General features: G+C 69.7%; 3 protein-coding genes across 6 annotated transcripts; 2 read left to right on the top strand and 1 right to left on the bottom strand.

Moving 5' to 3' along the window:
* The first annotated feature begins 308 nt into the window (after positions 1–308).
* On the top strand, positions 309–7,828 carry TYMP (thymidine phosphorylase). Of its 3 annotated transcripts, XM_075428056.1 has the most exons (9): positions 309–536; positions 1,280–1,482; positions 1,550–1,648; positions 3,000–3,129; positions 3,211–3,329; positions 4,313–4,475; positions 5,800–6,030; positions 6,961–7,101; positions 7,174–7,435. In XM_075428056.1, the coding sequence occupies exons 1-9, from the start codon at positions 410–412 to the stop codon at positions 7,344–7,346; spliced, it is 1,386 nt and encodes a 461-aa protein (XP_075284171.1). In that variant the 5' UTR covers positions 309–409; the 3' UTR covers positions 7,347–7,435. The 3 variants fall into 3 exon arrangements, with proteins under 3 accessions (XP_075284171.1, XP_075284170.1, XP_075284169.1); XM_075428055.1 differs by lacking the exon at positions 1,280–1,482 and having other exon boundaries at positions 7,174–7,828; XM_075428054.1 differs by lacking the exons at positions 5,800–6,030; positions 6,961–7,101; positions 7,174–7,435 and having other exon boundaries at positions 3,211–4,443.
* Positions 7,828–9,945, top strand: SCO2 (synthesis of cytochrome C oxidase 2). Its single transcript, XM_075428057.1, has one exon. The coding sequence runs from the start codon at positions 8,017–8,019 to the stop codon at positions 9,139–9,141; it is 1,125 nt and encodes a 374-aa protein (XP_075284172.1). The 5' UTR covers positions 7,828–8,016; the 3' UTR covers positions 9,142–9,945.
* Positions 9,773–18,834, bottom strand: NCAPH2 (non-SMC condensin II complex subunit H2). 2 transcript variants are annotated; one of them, XM_075428053.1, is made up of 21 exons: positions 18,768–18,834; positions 17,897–18,183; positions 17,639–17,740; positions 17,156–17,211; positions 15,400–15,475; positions 14,879–14,953; positions 14,664–14,743; positions 14,137–14,288; positions 13,159–13,248; positions 12,942–13,051; positions 12,750–12,821; positions 12,527–12,593; positions 12,165–12,272; positions 11,615–11,668; positions 11,018–11,088; positions 10,825–10,897; positions 10,650–10,715; positions 10,467–10,519; positions 10,255–10,356; positions 10,035–10,184; positions 9,773–9,957 (listed from the first exon to the last, which is right to left on the bottom strand). In XM_075428053.1, the coding sequence occupies exons 2-21, from the start codon at positions 18,002–18,004 to the stop codon at positions 9,820–9,822; spliced, it is 1,803 nt and encodes a 600-aa protein (XP_075284168.1). In that variant the 5' UTR covers positions 18,005–18,183; positions 18,768–18,834; the 3' UTR covers positions 9,773–9,819. The 2 variants fall into 2 exon arrangements, with proteins under 2 accessions (XP_075284168.1, XP_075284167.1); XM_075428052.1 differs by having other exon boundaries at positions 10,825–11,088; positions 14,879–14,950.
* Positions 18,835–18,885: the final 51 nt, after the last annotated feature.

Here is an 18,885-nt window from a genome sequence, read left to right as displayed (position 1 = left end):
CCGTGGGTGCTGCAGGTACCGTGGGTGCTGTGGCAGCCGGGGTGCCAGGGCTGCTGCGGGTGCGATGCCGGGAGCTGTGCGGGTCCACAGCAGGGCTGGCCACAGAGCCCTTAGCACTGCCGGGTGCTGTCCCGGGGGCAGCATGGGGGCCGGGGGGGGGGACTCAGCCCTGCCACCCACCCCCCACCCCCACCCCAGCCTCTCCATGCCCGGCCTGACCCTCGCTCGCTGCCCCGGGTACAGAGTCCAGCGCCGGAGACGCCGCCTCGCCGTGGGCACGGGGCCAGGCTGGGCAGGAGCGGGTGCTCTGTGGGCTCGGGGTGCCAGCCGTGCGGGATCGGGGTGCCAACCGTGCGGGCTCAGGGTGCCAGCTGCACGGGGTCAGGGTGCCAGCTCTGTGGGGTCAGCGATGGCCGCCCAGGCCTCCCTCCCGGCCCTCATCCGCAAGAAGCGGGACGGCGAGCAGCTGGAGGAGGAAGAGATCCAGAGCTTCGTGCGCGCCGTCACGGCGGGCACCGCGCAGGAGGGCCAGATCGGTGGGCGCGGGGATGGGGGACGGGGTCCAGGGACACGCCAAGGGGATGGGGACGGGGGGCGGCAGTGGGATGTGACAGGGGCACAGCAGGACGCGGTGGGGGACATGACAGGCCTAGGGGGTGGACACACGCCAGGGCACCTGGCACGGGGACATGGCCAAGGGGACGGGGACAGGGACAGGGGGTGGCAGTGGGACACGGTGGGGGGCACAGGGGGACATGGTGGGGGACATGACGGCCCCGGGGGATGGACATATGCCAGGGCACCCAGCATGGGGACACGGCCAAGGGGACGGGGACAGGGGGTGGCAGTGGGACATGGTGGGGGGCACAGGGGTACACGGTGGGGGCCATGACGGCCCTGGGGGGTGGACACACGCCAGGGCACCCGGCATGGGGACCCGGCCTAGGGGATGGGGACAGGGATGGGGGGGTGGCAGTGGGATGTGGCAGGGGCACAGGGGGACATGGTGGGGGACATGACGGCCCCGGGGGGTGGACACATGCCAGGACACCCGGCACAGGGACCCGGCCAAGGCTGGCACAGGGACACAGAGGGTGGAGGACACGGCAGGGCAGGGGTCCCAGAGGGTGGTGGAGCAGGGTGGGCACCGCAGCAGGGTGCCATGGCCAGAGGCCGTGAGGCGCCCCGGGGGTACACGAGGGTGCCCCTCGGGGTGGGCGGGCGGATCGGAGGGCGCGGGGGGTCTGCGGGGAGCCCCCTGCCCACCCGGCCCCCGCAGGCGCCATGCTGATGGCCATCCGGCTGCGCGGCATGGCGGCGGGCGAGACGCTGGCGCTGACGCGGGCCATGGCGGCCTCGGGGCGGGCGCTGGCCTGGCCGCCGGCCTGGCGCGGGCTGCTGGTGGACAAGCACTCGACGGGCGGCGTGGGCGACAAGGTCAGCCTGGCACTGGCCCCCGCGCTGGCCGCCTGCGGCGGCAAGGTGAGCGGGGGGCCGCGGTGGGTGGGGGGTCCCCGTGACCCCGCGCCCACCCACCCCGCGCCCGCAGGTGCCCATGATCAGTGGCCGGGGCCTGGGCCACACCGGGGGCACGCTGGACAAGCTGGAGGCCATCCCCGGCTTCCGCGTCGCCCAGAGCCCCGAGGAGGTGAGGGACGGGGACGCGGCCACCGCCGCCCCGGCACCCGGCGGGCACCGCGGGCTGGCGGCTCCGGGGAGCGCCGGCGGGACACGGGATGGCGGCGGGCAGGGGGGTGCCGACGGGATGCGGGATGGTGATGGGATGCGGGATGCTGACAGGATGTGGGATGGTGATGGGATGTGGGATGGTGATGGGATGCGGGATGCCAATGGGATGCAGGATGGTGATGGGATGCGGGATGGTGATGGGATGTGGGATGCCGATGGGATGCGGGATGCCAATGGGATGCAGGATGGTGATGGGATGCGGGATGGTGATGGGATGTGGGATGCTGACAGGATGCGGGATGCTGATGGGATGTGGGATGGTGATGGGATGCGGGATGGTGATGTGGGATGCTGATGGGATGCGGGATGGTGACGGGATGTGGGATGGTGATGGGATGCGGGATGCTGACGGGATGTGGGATGCTGACGGGATGCGGGATGCTGATGGGATGTGGGATGGTGATGGGATGTGGGATGCCGATGGGATGCGGGATGCTGACGGGATGCGGGATGCTGATGGGATGTGGGATGCCGATGGGATGCGGGATGCTGACGGGATGCAGGATGGTGATGGGATGCGGGATGCTGACGGGATGTGGGATGCCGATGGGATGTGGGATGCTGACGGGATGTGGGATGCCGATGGGATGCGGGATGCCGATGGGATGTGGGATGCCGATGGGATGTGGGATGCTGACGGGATGTGGGATGCCGATGGGATGCGGGATGCCGATGGGATGTGGGATGCTAACAGGATGCCAGTGGGCTGGGGGATGCCAGTGGGATGTAGAATGCGGGATGCCAGTGTGATGTGGGATGCCAGCGGGACACCGGCGGGATGCAGGAGATCAATGGGATGTGGGATGCCAGCGGGATGCTGGTGGGATGCAGATCCATGAGATGTGGGATGTCAGCGGGATGCCGGCAGGATGTGGGAGATCCATGGGATGTGGGATGCCAGTGGGATGCCGGACGCTGGCAGGATGCCGGCGGGATGCAGGAGATCAACGGGATATGGGATGCTGATGGGATGCCGGCAGGATGGGGGATGCCGGTGGGATGCGGGATGTGAATAGGATGCTGGTGGGATGCCGACAGGATGCTGGTGGGATGTGGGATGCAGGTGGGATGCCAGGGGGATGCGGGATGCCAGGGGGATGCCGGCGGGATGTGGGATGCTGACAGGATGCAGGATGCTGTGGGATGTGGGTGGGATGTCGGGGGGATGCAGGATGCTGTGGGATGTGGGTGGGATGCCGGGGGGATGCCGGTGGATGCTGGGGGGATGCGGGATGCGGGCGGCCCCGCAGATGCTGAGCATCCTGGAGCGCGTGGGCTGCTGCATCGTGGGGCAGAGCGAGGAGCTGGCGCCGGCCGACCGCGTGCTGTACGGCCTGCGCGACGTCACCGCCACCGTCGACAGCCTGCCGCTCGTCACCGGTACGGGGGGCCGGGGGCCGGGGGCCGGGGGGGGCAGTGCCGCGGGCGGGGGCAGCGGCCCAGCGAGCTGCCCCCCCCCAGCCTCCATCCTCAGCAAGAAGGCGGCCGAGCGGCTCTCGGCCCTGGTGCTGGACGTCAAGTTCGGGAGCGCGGCCCTGTGCCCCACGGAGGAGAGCGCGCGCGAGCTGGCCCGCAGCCTGGTCAGCCCCCGGCCCCCCGCGGCCCTGCCCGTCCTGCCTGTCCCTGCCCTGTCCTGCCTGTTCTGTCCCTGCCCTGCCTGCTCTTCCCCTGCCCTCCCTGCCCCTGACCTGCCCACACTGCCCCTGCCCCTGATCTGCCCCCCCTGCCTGCTCTGCCTACCCCTGCCCCTGCTCTCCCTGTCCTGCCCACTCTGCCCAGTCCCTGCCCTGCCTGCACTGCCCCTGCCCGCCCAGTCCCTGCCCTGCCCACTCTTCCCCTGCCCCCCCTGCCCAGTCCCACCCTGCCTGCCCTGCCCTTCCTGCCCCCCCTGCCCTGCCCCGTCCTGCCCCTGCCCAGTCCCTGCCCTGCCCCTGTCCTGCCCTGCCCACACTGCCCCGTCCTGCCCCTGCCCAGTCCCTGCCCTCCCTGCCTCTGCCCCTGCCCCCCCGCCCTGCCCCTGCCCCTGCCCTCCCTGCCCAGTCCCTGCTCTGCCCTGCCTCTGCCTCCCCTGCCCCTGCCCTGCCCACACTGCCCCATCCTGCCCCTGCCCAGTCCCTGCCCCTCCGCCTGCTCTGCCCACCCCTGCCCCTGCCCTCCCTGCCTACCCTGCCCCTGCCCTCCCTCTCCTGCCCACTCTGCCTGCCCCTGCCCATCCTGCCCAGTCCCTACCCTGCCCGCCCAGTCCCTGCCCCTGCCCTGCCCGCACTGCCCCGTCCTGCCCCTGCCCAGTCCCTGCCCCCCCGCCTGCTCTGCCCACCCCTGCCCCTGCCCTCCCTGCCCAGTTCCTGCCCTCCCTGCCTACCCTGCCCCTGCCCTCCCTCTCCTGCCCACTCTGCCTGCCCCTGCCCACCCTGCCCAGTCCCTGCCCTGCCCGCACTGCCCCTGCCCTGCCTGTTCTGCCCCTGCCCCCCCTGCCCAGTCCCTGCCCCTGCCCCCCCTGCCCTGCCCTACCCTGCCCTTCCTGCCCCCCCTGCCCTGCCCCTGCCCCGCGCCGTGCCCGCAGGTGGCGGTGGGCGAGCGGCTGGGCGTGCGCACGGCGGCGGTGCTGAGCCGCATGGAGCAGCCGCTGGGCCGCTGCGTGGGCAGCGCGCTGGAGGTGCTGGAGGCCCTCGAGTGCCTGGGGGGGGGCGGCCCCCCCGACCTGCGGGAGCTGGTCACCACCCTGGGTCAGCCTCGGGGACCACCACACCGGGATGGGGACACAGGGAGGGGGGCACGGGGACACAGGGACACAGGGGCACGGGGATGGGGACACGGGGACAGGGACATGGGGACACAGGGACATGGGGACACAGGGACATGGGGACACAGGGAGGGGGACACGGGGACACAGGGATGGGGACACAGGGGCACGGGGATGGGGACACGGGGACAGGAACATGGGGACACCGGGACATGGGGACACAGGGATGGGGACATGGGGAGGGGCACATGGGAAGGGGGACATGGGGACACAAGGACACAGGGATGGGGGCACAGGGACACGAGGATGGGGACATGTGGACACAGGGTCACAGGGATGGGGACATGGGGGAAACGGGGACAGGGACACAAGGACGCAGGGACATGAGAATGACATGGGGACAGATACATGAAGACATGGGGACACAGGGACGGGGACATGGGGATGGGGACATGGGGACGCAGACATGGGCACACAGGGACAGGAGGACATAGGGACACAGGGACACAGGGACATACAGATAGGGACATGGGGATGGGGACATGGGGACACGGAGACATGGGGACACAGGGGTGGGGACACAGGGGGACAGGGACATGAGAATGGGAACATGGGGACTCAGGGACAGGGACACGAAGACACGGACATGGGGATGGGGACATGGGGAGGAGGACACAGGGACACAGGGACATGGGGGCACATGGATGGGGACACACGATGGGGACATGGGGACAGGGACATGAGAGGACTGGGACATGGGGACACAGGTGTGGGGACACGGGGACACAGGACATGGGAATGGGGACATGGGGACACAGGGACAGGGACATGAAGACACAGGGACACCGGGAATGAGGCACAGGGATGGGGACACAGACACTGGGACACAAGGATGGGGACATGGGGACACTGGGAAGTGGATACGGGGACAACGGGACGGGGCCATGGGGACACAGGGACGAGGACATGGGGACATGGGGGCATGGGCCAGGGTCTGCACACGAGTCCCTTCCCCAGCCCTAGGGTCCTCCCAGCCCCGGTGTGTCCCCCCAGCCCCGGGGTCCCCCCTCCAGCCCCGGGGTCCCCCCCAGCCCTGGCCCTGCACCCCCCCGGCCCCAGGGTCCCCCCCATAGCCTCGGGGTCCCCCCCAGCCCCGGGGTCCCCCCTACAGCCCCGGGGTCTCCCCCCCAGCCCTGGGGTCAGTCCGTGTACCCCCTCCCCAGCAGCCCTGCCCTGTCCCCCCACCCACACACCCTGGGGCCCCCCCCCGCGCCCCCGGCCCCCCCAAACCGTCGGCTCCGGCGCAGGGGGGCTGCTGCTGTGGCGCTGCGGGCTGGCGGGGGCTGCGGAGCAGGGCCAGGGGCGGCTGGCTCGGGCGCTGGACGACGGCTCGGCCCTGGGCGCCTTCGAGGCCATGCTGGGGGCGCAGGGGGTGCCCCCCGCCACCGCCCGCCGCCTCTGCACCGGGACCCCCGCCCAGCGCCGCCAGCTCCTGGGCCAGGCCAGCGTCCGCGAGGAGCTGCGCGCGCCGGGTGGGGGTGAGCAGAATGGGGGGACCGGGGGGAACATGAGGGAGAGGGCTGCCCCCCCCATCCCACACCCCATACCCCCCCTAGCCCCCGGGGTCCCTGCGCCCCCGCCCCTCCTGTCCCCTGCCTCGCCCCCCCATCCCGTCACCTTCTGGGACGCCCAGGGCTCCCTAGGATTGTCCCCCCCACTGAGGTCCCAGCCTGCACCCCCAGCCCCACATTCCCCAAGCCTGGGGGTCCCCACACCCCACAGCCCTCGAGGTCCCCATTCCCCAGCCCCCCTCTGCCCCACATCCCCTATATCGGGGGCTCCCCACACCCCTCGTGCCCCATACCCCGCATCCCTCGGTACCCCCACTCCCCAGCACCCCCAGGTCCCTGCCTGCACCCCCAGCCCCACATCCCCCTTCCTGGGGCTCCCCACGCCCCAGATCCTGCTTCCCTAGGAGTCACTGGGTCCCCATTCCCCGGCCCCTCTGTCCCACACCCCCTGTTCCTGGGGGTCCCCACAGCCCTCAGAGTCCCCATTCCCCAGCCCCTTCACCCCACATCCCCCATTCCTGGGGTTCCCCAGACCCTGAAGCCCTCGGGGTCCCCAGGGGTCCCCACTCCCCAGCCCCTCCGCCCACACCCCCCATTCCTGGGGCTCCCCACAGCCCTTGGGGTCCCCATTCCCCAGCCCCACTCTGCCCCACACCCCATTACTGGGGGTCCCCACACCCCACAGCCCTTGAGGTCCCCACTGCCCAGCCCCCCACTGCCCAGCCCCTCCACCTCACACCCCCTGTTCCTGGGGCTCCCCACAACCCAGCCACACATCCCCTATATCTGGGGCTCCCCACAGGGCCCCCACTCCCCATTCCTGGGCCTCCCCAACCCTGAACCCCGCACCCCTCGGGGTCCCGGGGTCCCCACTCCACCCCCCCCCACCTCCCCCAGGCTGGGTGCAGGGGGTGCAGGCGCTGCCCCTGGCCCACGTCCTGCACGAGCTGGGGGCCGGCCGCGCGCGGGCCGGGGACCCTGTCAACCCCCGCGTGGGTGCCGAGCTGCTGGTGGCTGTGGGACAGCACCTGCGGGAAGGTAACGGGGAGGTGAGGGGGGGCCGGGGGGATACCCACGACCCCCCCTCCGACGCCCGGCCCTACCCCGCAGGCGAGCCCTGGCTGCGGCTGCACCACGACGGCGGCCTGGCCGAGGCCTCCCGCCAGGCCTTGCAGGCCGCGCTGCGCCTGGGGCCGCACCCGCCCGGCCCCTCGCCCCCCCTCGTGGCCGAGACCATTCTGCCCTCCGCCGAACCGGAGCCCGGCCGCTGCGAGAGGCCGTAACGGCGGGGAAGGGGGAGATGGGGGAGGACGTGGGCAGCCGCCTCCTGCCCGCGCTCTGCCCGCTCCCGCCCGCTAGGGGGCGCCGCCGTGAGAGCGGGTGGGAGCGGACAGCGCATGCGCAGAGCCTCTCAGCGCGGCGTGGGGGTGCTCGGCGCGCATGCACCCTGCCCGCCCCGCCATGGAGGCGGGCGGTTCGCGCATGCGCAGAGCCGTCCCACGGCGGCGGGGAACCCAGCGGGCATGCGCCCTGCCCGCCGTGTTCCCGGTGCCGTGCGTGAGGAGCGGGCGCCACCATGTTGTGGCGGAGACGGGCAGGCCGCGCAGGCGCAGAGCCGCCCCATGGCGGCGGGGCAGCTCATCGCGCATGCGCCCTGCCCGCAGGGTTCCGTCCCCTCCGGTCACGGGAGCCGCCATGTTCCCGGTGCTGCCCGCTCCTGCCTTCCCTCACGGCAGCGCCCCCTAGCGGAGGCGGGCGGTTCGCGCATGCGCAGAGCCGTGCCATGGCGGCGGGGAGTTCATCGCGCATGCGCGCTGCCCGCCGGGTTCCCGGTGCCGGGAGGAGCGGGTGCCACCCTCGCTCCTGCCTTCCCTCAAGGCAGCGCCCCCTAGTGGAGCCGGGCGGCTAGCGCATGCGCACAGCCTTCCCAGGGCGGCAGGGAGCTCATCGCGCATGGGCAGAGCCGTCCCTCGGCGGCGGGGAGCTCCTCGCGCATGCGCAGAGCCGTCCGAGGGCGGTGGGGGCGCTCACCGCGCATGCGCGCTGCCCGCCGGGCTCCCGGCGCCGGGAGCGGGCGCCGCCATGTTCCGGGCTCTGCGGCCCGTTCGCTGCCTGCTCCGCCGCCCGCTCGCCTCTGGCCCGGCCCCGGGGCTGCCCCTCCGGCGCCGGGCGGCCGTGGTGGCGGCGGCGGCGGCGGCGGCGGGGGCGGGCTGGCTGTACCTGCGTGAGGAGAAGGAGCGGCGGCGGCGGGCGCGGCGGCGGGAGGAGCTGCAGGCGCTGGCGCTGGGGCAGGCCGAGTTCCGACTGCTGGACCAGGCCGGGCGGCCGCGGAGCCGCTCCGACTTCCACGGGCAGTGGGTGCTGCTCTACTTCGGCTTCACGCACTGCCCCGACGTCTGCCCGGAGGAGCTGGAGAAGCTGGGCCGCGCCGTGGAGCTGCTGGACGGGGAGGCGGGGCTGCCGCCCGTCCAGCCGCTCTTCGTCACCGTCGACCCGGAGCGCGACGACGCGGCGGCCTTGGCCCGCTACCTGCGCGACTTCCACCCGCGCCTGCTCGGCCTGACCGGGAGCGGCGAGGAGGTGCGAGCCGTGGGCCGCGCCTTCCGCGTCTACGCCCGGGCGGGGCCGCCGGACGAGGATGGGGCCTACGCCGTGGACCACAGCGTGCTCATCTACCTGCTGGGGCCCGACGGGCTCTTCCGGGACTGCTACGGCCGCGCCAAGACGGCCGAGCACATCGCCCGCAGCGTCCGCCAGCACATGCGGGGCGAGGCGACCGACCCCCCCCCCCCGCGGCGGGGAATAAACGGGGCTGAGAGCGCCCCCATCCGCCGCAACGCGCCCGCGGCTCGACCACCGGCGGGGCGGGGGGACCCCAGGGCCGGCACACCGGGAGGGAGACCCCCACCCCCCCACTGCCGACCCCCAGGCTGGCCCACGGAGAGGGAGACTCCCCCCCAGCGACACCCAGGGCCAGCCCACGGAGGGGGAGACCCTGGGTTAGCAGGGAAAGGGGCCCCTAGGACTGTCCCACAGCCCCCCAGGACTGTCCCACAGGGAGGGAGAGACCTCCCCTGAAGCCCCCAGGACTGTCCCATGCAGGGGCAGACCTCGGGTTGGCAGGCAGAGGGACCCCCAGGACCATCCCACACCCCCTGCAGCCCCCCAGGACTGTCCCACGGGGAGGGAGACCCCAGGTTAGCAGGTGGAGGGACCCCCAGGACCATCCCACACCCTCTGCAGCCCCCCAGGACTGTCCCACAGGGAGGGAGAGACCCCCTCTGCAGCCCCCCAGGACTGTCCCACAGAGGGGGAGACCCCGGGTTAGCAGGCAGAGGGACCCCCAGGACCATCCCACACCCTCTGCAGCCCCCCAGGACTGTCCCACAGGGAGGGAGAGACCCGCTCTGCAGCCCCCCAGGACTGTCCCACAGAGGGGGAGACCCCTGGTTAGCAGGCAGAGGGACCCCCCCCACCCCTGTGGCCCCCCAGGACCACCCCCACACCTCCTGCAGCCCCCTAGGACTGTCCTATGGGGGCAGAGGCCCTAGGCAGGCAGGCAGAGGGACCCCCACCCATCCATGTGGCCCCCCAGGACCACCCCCACGAGGAGGGAGGGTGCTGACCCGCAGGACCCAGGCGTTTCGCTGCCAGGCTCGGCGCGGTGTGGCTGCCCGGCCCCCCCCCCCCCCCCACCGAGAGCAGAGCCTTTACCAAGCGGGGGTTTTATTGCCGGGGGTCGCAGCAGGGGGGGGCTCACGGGCAGGCGGAGGGGAGCTGGAAGGTGCGGAAGCGGTCCTGCGCCCGCGCGTGGGTGAGCAGCCGCAGGCGCATGGTGTCCAGCGCCGGCTCCAGCCCCGCGTCCTGCGCCAGCTCCACCACGTAGTCGTTGGCCTGGGGAGAGAGAGGGGTGTGTGGGGGGCCCAGCAGACCCCGGGGACCCCCCCCCCCAGCAGCCCCCCCACGCTTACCAGCTGCAGCGAGGCCAGCATGTAGCGGCACACCTCGAAGGGGGGCTGCCCGGCGACGAGACTGGCGAAGGAGCGCCAGCGGCCCAGCGCCCCGCAGCCCCCCGCCAGCGCGTCGCCGTAGCGGTGGATGTCGAAGGCGGCTCGCTCCTCCTGCGGGCAGAGTGGGCTCAGCCGCGGGCGGGGGGCTGCCGCCTCCCCGGCCCCCCGCCCGCGGCCCTGCCTGCTCCTGCAGCAGCGGCGTGGTCTTCTCCTCCCAGCGACGCATGTGCTGCGACAGCTCCGTCTCCTGCGCGTACTTCTCCGAGCTGGCGATGAAGAGCTCCTGGGGGGATGAAGGAGAGAGGAGAGGGGAGAAGGGGGCCCCCCACACCCTCCTGCCCACCCCGCGCCGGACCCCCACCGCCAGCCGCACGCCCCGACCCCGGCCCCTACCACGTTCCTGCGCACCAGCTCCTCGTAGCCCAGCGAGCTCTGCTCAGGGGGGTCTGCGGGAGGGCAGAGCGTCACCAGCAGTGCCACCCCCTCCCGGGGCAGGGGGACTGCGGGGGGCACGGCAGCAGCCCCCCGGCTGGCAGCGTGTGCTGAGGGGAGCGCGCTTGCCCACCCCACGCTCACCCAGGGCTCCTTCCAGCAGCTCGTCCGGGCCCTCGGGCTCCACATCCTCCTGCTCCCCAAAGTTGTCTGTCGGGAGGGGACACCCCGCTCAGTGCCCGCCAGCCCCCCCCTCTCGGCGAGGGGCAGGACGGGACCCCCCGGTGGGGTTGGGGGGGGGTCTGGGGTGCCGACGTACCCGCTCCCTCGTCGCAGTCAGCCCCACGCTCCTCCTCCAGCGGGTCCAGCTCCTCCTCGTACAGCGGCAGCCCCTGGCAGAGCACAGCGCTGAGCCCCGGCGAGGTGCCTGGGGGCACGCAGGAGGGGGGTGGGCACCAGGCCAGGAGCCCCCCGCCCCAGCCCCACTCCCCCCCGGCGCCGTGCCCGCTCACCGCCCGGCTCTGCCGCTTCCTCTGCGCCGCCATCCGCTCCTTCAGCTGCTTCCAGTACAGCACCTCCAGATCTGCACAGAGACGGGGCGCGTCGCACCCCGGGCCCCCCACCCCAGCGAAGCCCCCCGGCCCTGCGCCCCGCGGCTGCCGGGGCGCCTGCCCAGGACCCCCCTCGCACGGTTCGGGGGCTGCGGGCGATGTGACCGTGCCACGCCGCCGCGGCCGTCCCACCGCGGGTGCGGGAGGCGAGGGTCCCCTTAGCCAGACCCCAGGTTCGGGGGGCTGCGGGCGATGTGACCGTGCCACACCACCACGGCCGTCCCACCGCGGCTGCCAGACGTAGGAATCTCCCGCGGCCCCAGCACGAGGCTCTGCCGGGGCACCTGCATCCTCCGCCGTGAGCTCCCCCGGGTATTTGCGGAGCGAGAGGTCCTGCTGCTCCCCAGCCCAAAGCCCGCCCAGGGAGGCTGCGGGGTGCAGGGTATGGGGCACGGCAGCGCCTTTACCAGCGCTCGGGGAAATCCTCGCAGCCCCGGTCGAGGCGCGGGCCGGGAGCGAAATGCCGACGCTCCGACAGGCGCACCACGTCCCGCTCACCTGCAAACGTCGGCCCTTTCCTCCTGGTTTTCCTGCCGTCGGGAACGTTGTCGTCTGGGGGGAACCAGAGAGGATTAAAGTCACCAGGGGCCGAAGGTGCTGACGCCGTACACGCTCCCAGGGAAGAGCAGGGAGAACGGGCACGCGAGGTGCGAGGGCTGGCAGCGGCAGGCAGCCCGCTGGTGACAGCACCACCGACCGCTTCTGCTCCCATCACGGCATGCAACAAGCTGGCTGTCACCTCCAGGGCCACCTCCTGCCCGCAAAGGCCGTGCCCGGGGTCTGCGGCAGCCCGCTCGGCCGGGAGACGCGCAGCCCCACCTCGGGAGAGGGAGCGAGGGGCACTGCAGAGACCACCGCGGCAGCACGGGAGCGGGCAGAGCCCTGCTCGGAGCTCTCCTCGCCCCCCCGCAGCGAGCCCCCGCAGCACAGCCCCCCCGCCGTCACGTCCCGCTCAACGCCCGCCGAGGTGTGGGCAAGGCGCTTCCCGACAGAGAGGGGTCGGAGCACAGCAGGATCCTGCAGGAGACACCGCGGCCATGGTACTCACAGGCCGCAGCGAACCACTTCACGAAGTCCTGGAGCTTCCTCGGTCCCTTTCTCTTCCGCTTGCCGCCGACCACATCGCCCAGGCCATGCGGCACCACGAAGGGCCTCCCTGGAGGCAGGCGGAGATCAGCCACCCCCAGGGTCTGGGATGGGCAGGCTGCCCCTCTCCAAGGCCCCTCTGCCCCTCTCCCAGGCCCCTCTCCCAGGCCCCTCTGCCCACCACCGCCGTGGCTCCAGGCACGCCGAAGGACGAGGGGCTGGTAAACCGAGCTGTACTGTCCCAGCACAGCCGGGCCCGGGCCCAACCAGGGCAAACCAAGACCCGGGGAGCAGCCCCGCCTTCCCCAGCTCCCCCACAAATACCTTTCTTGAAGGGCTTGTCCTCGGCGTCGTCGAAGGGGTCAAGGCTTTGCCACGGATCCAGCATCTCCTGGTGGAGGAGCGAGCAGAGATGAAGCTGACAGAGCTCCCTGCAGCACCCCGGGCCACCCGGCCCAGGGGGTCACCCCACCATCAGCAACGGTGTGGAGGGCAGGGGGCTTCCCAGGTGGACTCTGAGGGGTTCCCCAGCCCTGGGCACGCGTACCTTGGCGTGGGCTTCGGGCTCCTCGGCAGGGGCTCGCTCCCGCAGCACGTACCCCTTCTCCCGGGGCGTGTTCTGGCAGACACGGAACGAGCCGCTGAGTTTCCCGCAGCGCCGGGCAGCGAAGCACGAGGCAGGGAAGGGGGAAGGAGCCAGGCAGCGGCACTGCGGCCACAAGCCCCCGCCCAAGCCTACCCTCTGCGCCTCGACACGTTCGTTAGCGGCCGGAGTCACTTCCACACCATCCTCCAGGGCCCCGGGCACGTCATCCCCTCCGCTGTCGTCGTCGTCTGGTCCTGCGGCGCCTGGCAGGGGAACTCCATGGTTAAACGCCGCAAAAGCCTGGCCCCGACAGACAGACAGGACAAACAGCCGGATCTCCCCGCCGCCCGCTCACCCACACGCAGCTCACCTCCCTCTTCGGAGAAATTCAGCGCCTGGACGGGGTCCCTGCCGATGCTCATGCGCTCCCTCCCGCTGCCGAGGACCTGGGACATCGCTCCTGCCGAGGTGACAGCGGCGAGAGGTCACCGGCCGCCCCGGCAGGCGAGACACTGTCCCTGCCCGCAGGAGCCCCCGCCACCGGCACGGCCGCAGAGCACCCCGGCGCTGCCCCCTCCCAGCGAGGCCCCCACACAGGGAGTGGGCAGGGGGCAGCTGCCGGCATCAGCCCCCTGCCCAGCAGAGGCCAGCAGGGCGAGGGAGGTTCTCCTCCCCCTCTGCTCTGCCCCAGGGAGGCCCCATCTGCAGTGCTGGGTCCAGTGCTGGGCTCCCCAGTTCAAGAAAGATGAGGAGCTACTGGAGAGAGTCCAGCGCAGGGCTGCGAGGATGAGGAGGGGCCTGGAGCATCTCTCCTGCGAGGAGAGGCTGAGGGAGCTGGGCTTGTTGAGCCTGGAGAAGAGAAGGCTGCGAGGGGACCTTCGAAATGCCGATCAATATCTGAAGGAGGGGGTCAGGAGGACGGGGCCAGACTCTTTCCAGTGGTGCCCAGCGACAGGACAAGGGGCAACGGGCACAAACTGGAGCAGAGGAAGCTCCAGCTGAAGCCGAGGAAGAACTTCTTCCCTCTGAGGGTGACGGAGCCCTGGCCCAGGCTGCCCAGAGGGGCTGTGGAGTCTTCTTCTCTGGAGATATTCCAGCCCCGGCTGGACGCGGTGCTGTGCCCCCTGCTCTGGGTGACCCTGCTTGGGCAGGGGGTGGGACTGGGTGACCCACAGAGGGCCCTGCCAGCCCCTGCCATGCTGGGATTCTCTGAAAGCCGCAGCCCGTCTCTCCCCTGCCCCAGGGAGCTGGGCTCTCCGGAGATGGGCAGACAGCAAAGCCCCCCAGGGTGCCTGCCCCCCACGCTGGCCCCCCAGCCCCCCGGCGATCGTCACGCCGAGCCCCGTACCTGCCGCTCTGCCGGGGCTGTCCCCGCGCTGCCGCTGCTGCAGGCAGGTGGGCGAGAGGCCGGCCAGCTCCAGCAGGAAGGCTCCGGAGGCGTGAGGCGTGCACGTGTTCATCCGGAAATCCTTCCGGCTGGCCAGGATCTCCCCTTTCCGGCTGAGGGGAAAAAACCCCATCAGGGGATCCCCGAGACCGAGCTCTGCCCGCAGGAGGGGGCACTGGCTCCCCCTGGGGCATCCCCAAAGCCGAAGCCCCTGCTCCAGGTGCGGGGGACCAGCCCAGCCCTCCCACCGGCCATTCCCAGCCGCTCTGGCCCAGCAAAGTCCGGCCGGATTTCCCCGGGTGGCCCTGAAGCGTCCCTCCCCCGGGGCCTGCGGGGCTATCCCACCATCCTGCCGCCCAGTTTTAACTGGGAAAGCGCTAGTTCCTCGGCCAAGGCACAGGGAAAGCCTGCCCCTACTACAGCAACAGGAGGGGGGCCCAGCTAACGCCATGGGGGAGGCTGAGGGGCACGGCGAGGGGGGCTTTCACCTGAACAGAGGGTTGTCTCTCTTCTCTGCGTCTTCCGGGGGGACCAAAGACATGGGAGTCAAGGGAACGATGGTCACGGCCTGCAAAGGCAGGGTGGCAGGGCAGATGGGGCCCGGGGAAGGTGCCCGGCACGGCACCATCCCCGCAGAGCCTGGCCGGGAGGGCGGAAAACCCTGACCCAGGGCCCGCCAGGAAAGGAGCATGGCTTCTCTTACATTGGGCTGATGATCCTTGCTCATGTCCACGCTCGCCTGGCTGCTGTCCTTGATGTCGTCCAGGGAGAGGAACTGCTGAGAGAGGCCCCACCAGCATCACCCCGGCTTGGCGGGCAGCTGCCACCCGCCTGGGGACACAGTCCCGAGGGCCGGCCCGAGGCGAGGGTCAGCAGGAAGGCAAAGCCCTGGGGCGGGCGGGGGGGGTTCCAGGTGCTGCTCGGGGGGCAGCTCTTCTCCCGGGGGGCTGCGGGGCGGCAGGTCACATCCCTTGGAGGCCAGCGCAGCAGTGTCGGGACGAAAAGCCCACCGAGCGCTCCCACCATGCTGCCCCAGGGCTAAACCCCCCGTGCTAGGGAAGAGCAGCTCAGCACCCAGGGGAGACGGCAGCCACAGCGCCAGTCAGAAAGGGGGGAGCGCTGGGGACACCCCCCTGCCCGCAGCCCCTCGCAGCCCGGCAGCCGACGCCGGCTCTGCCCGTGCCCGCACACCACCGAGCACTCCGCTCCCCGCGCCCCTCTCACCTCCTCCTCCTCAGCCCCAAAGCTCGCGTCGGCGTCTTTGCCATCCGGCCCCAAGGAGCTGGGCAGTTTTTCTCGCCTGGAAAGGGAAGAAGAACGCAGTCAGGAGCGGAGCACATGGCTGGGCGCCGCGGACAGCACGGAGAGGTGACAGCGGAGAGCCGTGCCATCAGCGAGCCGACACGCTCTCGGCGTTGCTCTGTGCCTGCCCGGGGAGGCGAGGGAGGCTGCGGAGGAACTGGGGCGTGTGGGAAGGGGGGAAGCAGCCTGCCTGACAAATCTGGGTGACCCTGCTTCGCAGGGGGTGGGACTAGATGATCCCCAGAGGTCCCTTCCCACCCCGAACATTCTGTGATTCTGTGAAACCAAAACGTCCTGCCAATTCCAGCTCGGAAGCTCTGCTATAGAAACAGGAGGGGACGTTTCACTTCAATCCCACAGCATGGATATAATTCTTAGAAACAGGAGGGGACATTTCACTTCAATCCCACAGCATGGATATAATTCTTGGAGGCTTTCAGAAGCCTCCGCAGCAGGCTGGCGTTGCCCCAGCCCAAGCAGGACCTCTTTCAGGCAGCGCTTCCTCCACGCAGGGCCGGTGGCCGGGTAAAGCAGCGGCAAGACGGCTCCCTCAGAACGCCCGTTCACGTGGCTGGAGCCGAGCAGCTGTGTGGAGCGAGGCATACCAAAAAAACCCCCGTCTTCCCCCAAACGCCCAGTCTGAGTGCAGACAGGAGGGTGCCGTCAGCCGGCCCCTCCTCGGCGGGGAGCGTGTCCGGAGCCGGCGCCGGGCTGGGAACCGGCGAGCTACGCACGGCAGCCTGCGAACGGCAGCCGGGCGGGCAGAGCCCTGCTTTCAGCAGTCGGGGGGAAAATAAACCACAAGCTGCTCTGCCAGACGGGCCGCTCGGATTTACGCCGCAGGACGCTGGGCACTGCCCTCTCCTTACGCGACAGCACAGCGCCGCAGCAAGAAAACCGCAGGGCGATGCCGCCGCGGGGACGAGCGTCGCCCCAGGCCCTCTGGGCTGAAGCAAGCCCCAGCAGGCGCCTTTCCTGCGGCCACAAAAATCCTCCTGCGCCAAAGAATAAGCTGGGACAGGTTTGCTTGGGTTTTGTTTACAGAGATCAGAGCCGTGGGGCGGAGCGACCCATCGTAGCAGAAGTGGGATCCCGGACCTTCCCAGGGCTCCCGCTGCAGGCGGGGCAGGTCCCAGCCTGTCCCCAGAAGCGGTCGCACAGCTCGCGCGCTGTCGGGGCAGGAGCTACCGAACCTCGGCAGGAGGGAGAGCGGGGCAGGACTCGGGCCTCGCCGCAACGCAGGGGGCAAGAGCAGCGAGGCGGAAGCAGGCGTTTTGTATACATAAAACAGTTCCATACAGACAGCCCTTTTATACAGCCTGTTCTACATAGATAAAAACAATATATATAATGTATGTCACCATATGTCTTCGAAAAATAATATTTATACGCAGAACTCATGAATCTCTGTGATGCTTGGCTGAGGCACAGCATCCTCTGCCACCCCTGCGGCAGCTTCCATGAGCGGTCTCCTCCCTTCAGGACTCGCACGCTGGAGAAGCTCAGCACTTCTCCCCCTTCTATTTGTTTTTTCACAAATTATTTCCCTTTTTTATTCCCAGATTATTTCCCAAGGTTTTGAGCTTTAGGGAATATTTCTTTTTTCCAGAGCATTTCCCAAGGTTTGCCCCGAGCCCCCAGCAAAGCTCCCTCCCCCGAGCGGGGCGGCTCTACTCACTTTTTATCGCAGATGAAGTCAAGCGTCTGGCAGACCAGCAGGTAGAGATACTCCACCTGCAAAACAGCAGCCAGGCTCTTGGAGAAGGAGCAGGCAGCTCCCAGAAGAGCTGACCCGGCTGCCACCGGGATGAACCGCCGCCCTCCTCTATCCCCAAGCAGCGAGAGGTGGATCCCCTGGCAATCTCCCTCTTTGCACTGCCTGAGGCCAGCTTTGGGGAAGCAGCGCTTTTATATTCCGCTCTCTAAACAAAAGCAGCACTGAATGGGAAAAGTCTTGCCCTTTTCTAGGCTCCCAACCCCAACACATATAAAAGGATTCAGTTTAGGAATCATAAATCTATCTCCTTTCACGCTAGTTGTTATTACATCCAAGTCTTTCGAAGCCGAGCGCAGCCCTCGCGGAGCTCGGCCGAGGGATCGCAGGACGGGCAGAGCGACAGGAGCAGGGCCACGACGCGGCGGTCGCCGCCGGCCTCCTCACCTTCCTGCTGTAGATGCAGGCGGAGCCCTGGATCAGCAGGGCCGCTTCGATGAAGTTCATGGTGGTTTTGCCGTTGTCAAAGGAAATGCAGATTTGGTCCAGCTGCGAAACACGGAAAAGAAGGAAAATTGACACGCAGGCTGGGAGAGGGAAGAGTCGGGAGCACCGGCAGCGCGTGGGGGGCTGCAGAGAGCAGGCAGGAAGCCCCCACTGCCCCTCCCCAGCCCCACGCTGGGGCACGGGGCCCCCCCAGCTCACCTCCTCCAGGTACTCCCCGAGCTGGGTGGCCACGTCCACCTCCCAGTTCTTGGTGAGGTCGCGGATGGGCTGCAGGAGGTGCAGGAAGCGCGACTCCACCTCCTCCATGGCGGCAGCTCCCGGCCGCTCGGCACCCGTGCGGGCCCACAGGGCCGTTTCCGTGGGTTTAAACCCCCCGCTTCCAGACAGCTGGTCCCACAGGTGACATCTGAGGGCAGCAGGTCACTTAGAGCTCTGCCGCAGCTGACACCTTGTGACAGCTGGCTATCGTAGAAACCTGAAGTCAGCTGGATTTCGACAGAAATACAAATTTTTCAGTAAACACAAGAATCACGTAGATTGGGAAAGACCCTTAGGATTATCGAGGCCAATCGTTAACCAAACGCTGCCAAGCCCACCACTAAACCACGTCCCTAAGCGCCACATCTGCACCGCTTCTAAATACCTCGAGGGACGGGGACTCCACCGCTGCCCTGGGCAGCCTGGCCCAGTGCTCGGCAGCCCTTTGGGTGAAGACATTTCCCCCAGTCTCCAACCTGAACCTCCCCTGGGGCAGCTTGGGGCTGTTTCCTCTCGTCCTGTCACTGGGTCCTGGGGAGCAGAGCCCAACCCCCCCTCCCTGCCCCCTCCTGTCAGGGAGCTGCAGAGAGCGAGAAGGTCTCCCCTCAGCCTCCTCTTCTCCAGCCTGAGCAGCCCCAGCTCCCTCAGGGGACTCGTTCTCCAGCCAATATCAGATCGGACAGACCCAACATCAAATTGGATATTGGATATTGGATATTGGATATTGGATATTGGATATTGGATATTGGATATTGGATATTGGATATTGGATATTGGGGCCCACCCTCCCCTCAGCAACGCCAACACTCACCAAACCCCACCGCCAGCTCCTCTCTCCGCCGCCATTTTGTGTTTCCCGCCCGACGTGCCGGGGGCGTGGCCGTGCGCGCCGACGCCCTCTGCGTGATGACGCAACGCGCCGCGCCGTG

Source organism: Opisthocomus hoazin, chromosome 8 (assembly GCF_030867145.1).
Source record: "Opisthocomus hoazin isolate bOpiHoa1 chromosome 8, bOpiHoa1.hap1, whole genome shotgun sequence".
Lineage (NCBI taxonomy): Eukaryota > Metazoa > Chordata > Aves > Opisthocomiformes > Opisthocomidae > Opisthocomus > Opisthocomus hoazin.
This window is presented reverse-complemented; position numbering and strand designations above follow the sequence as displayed.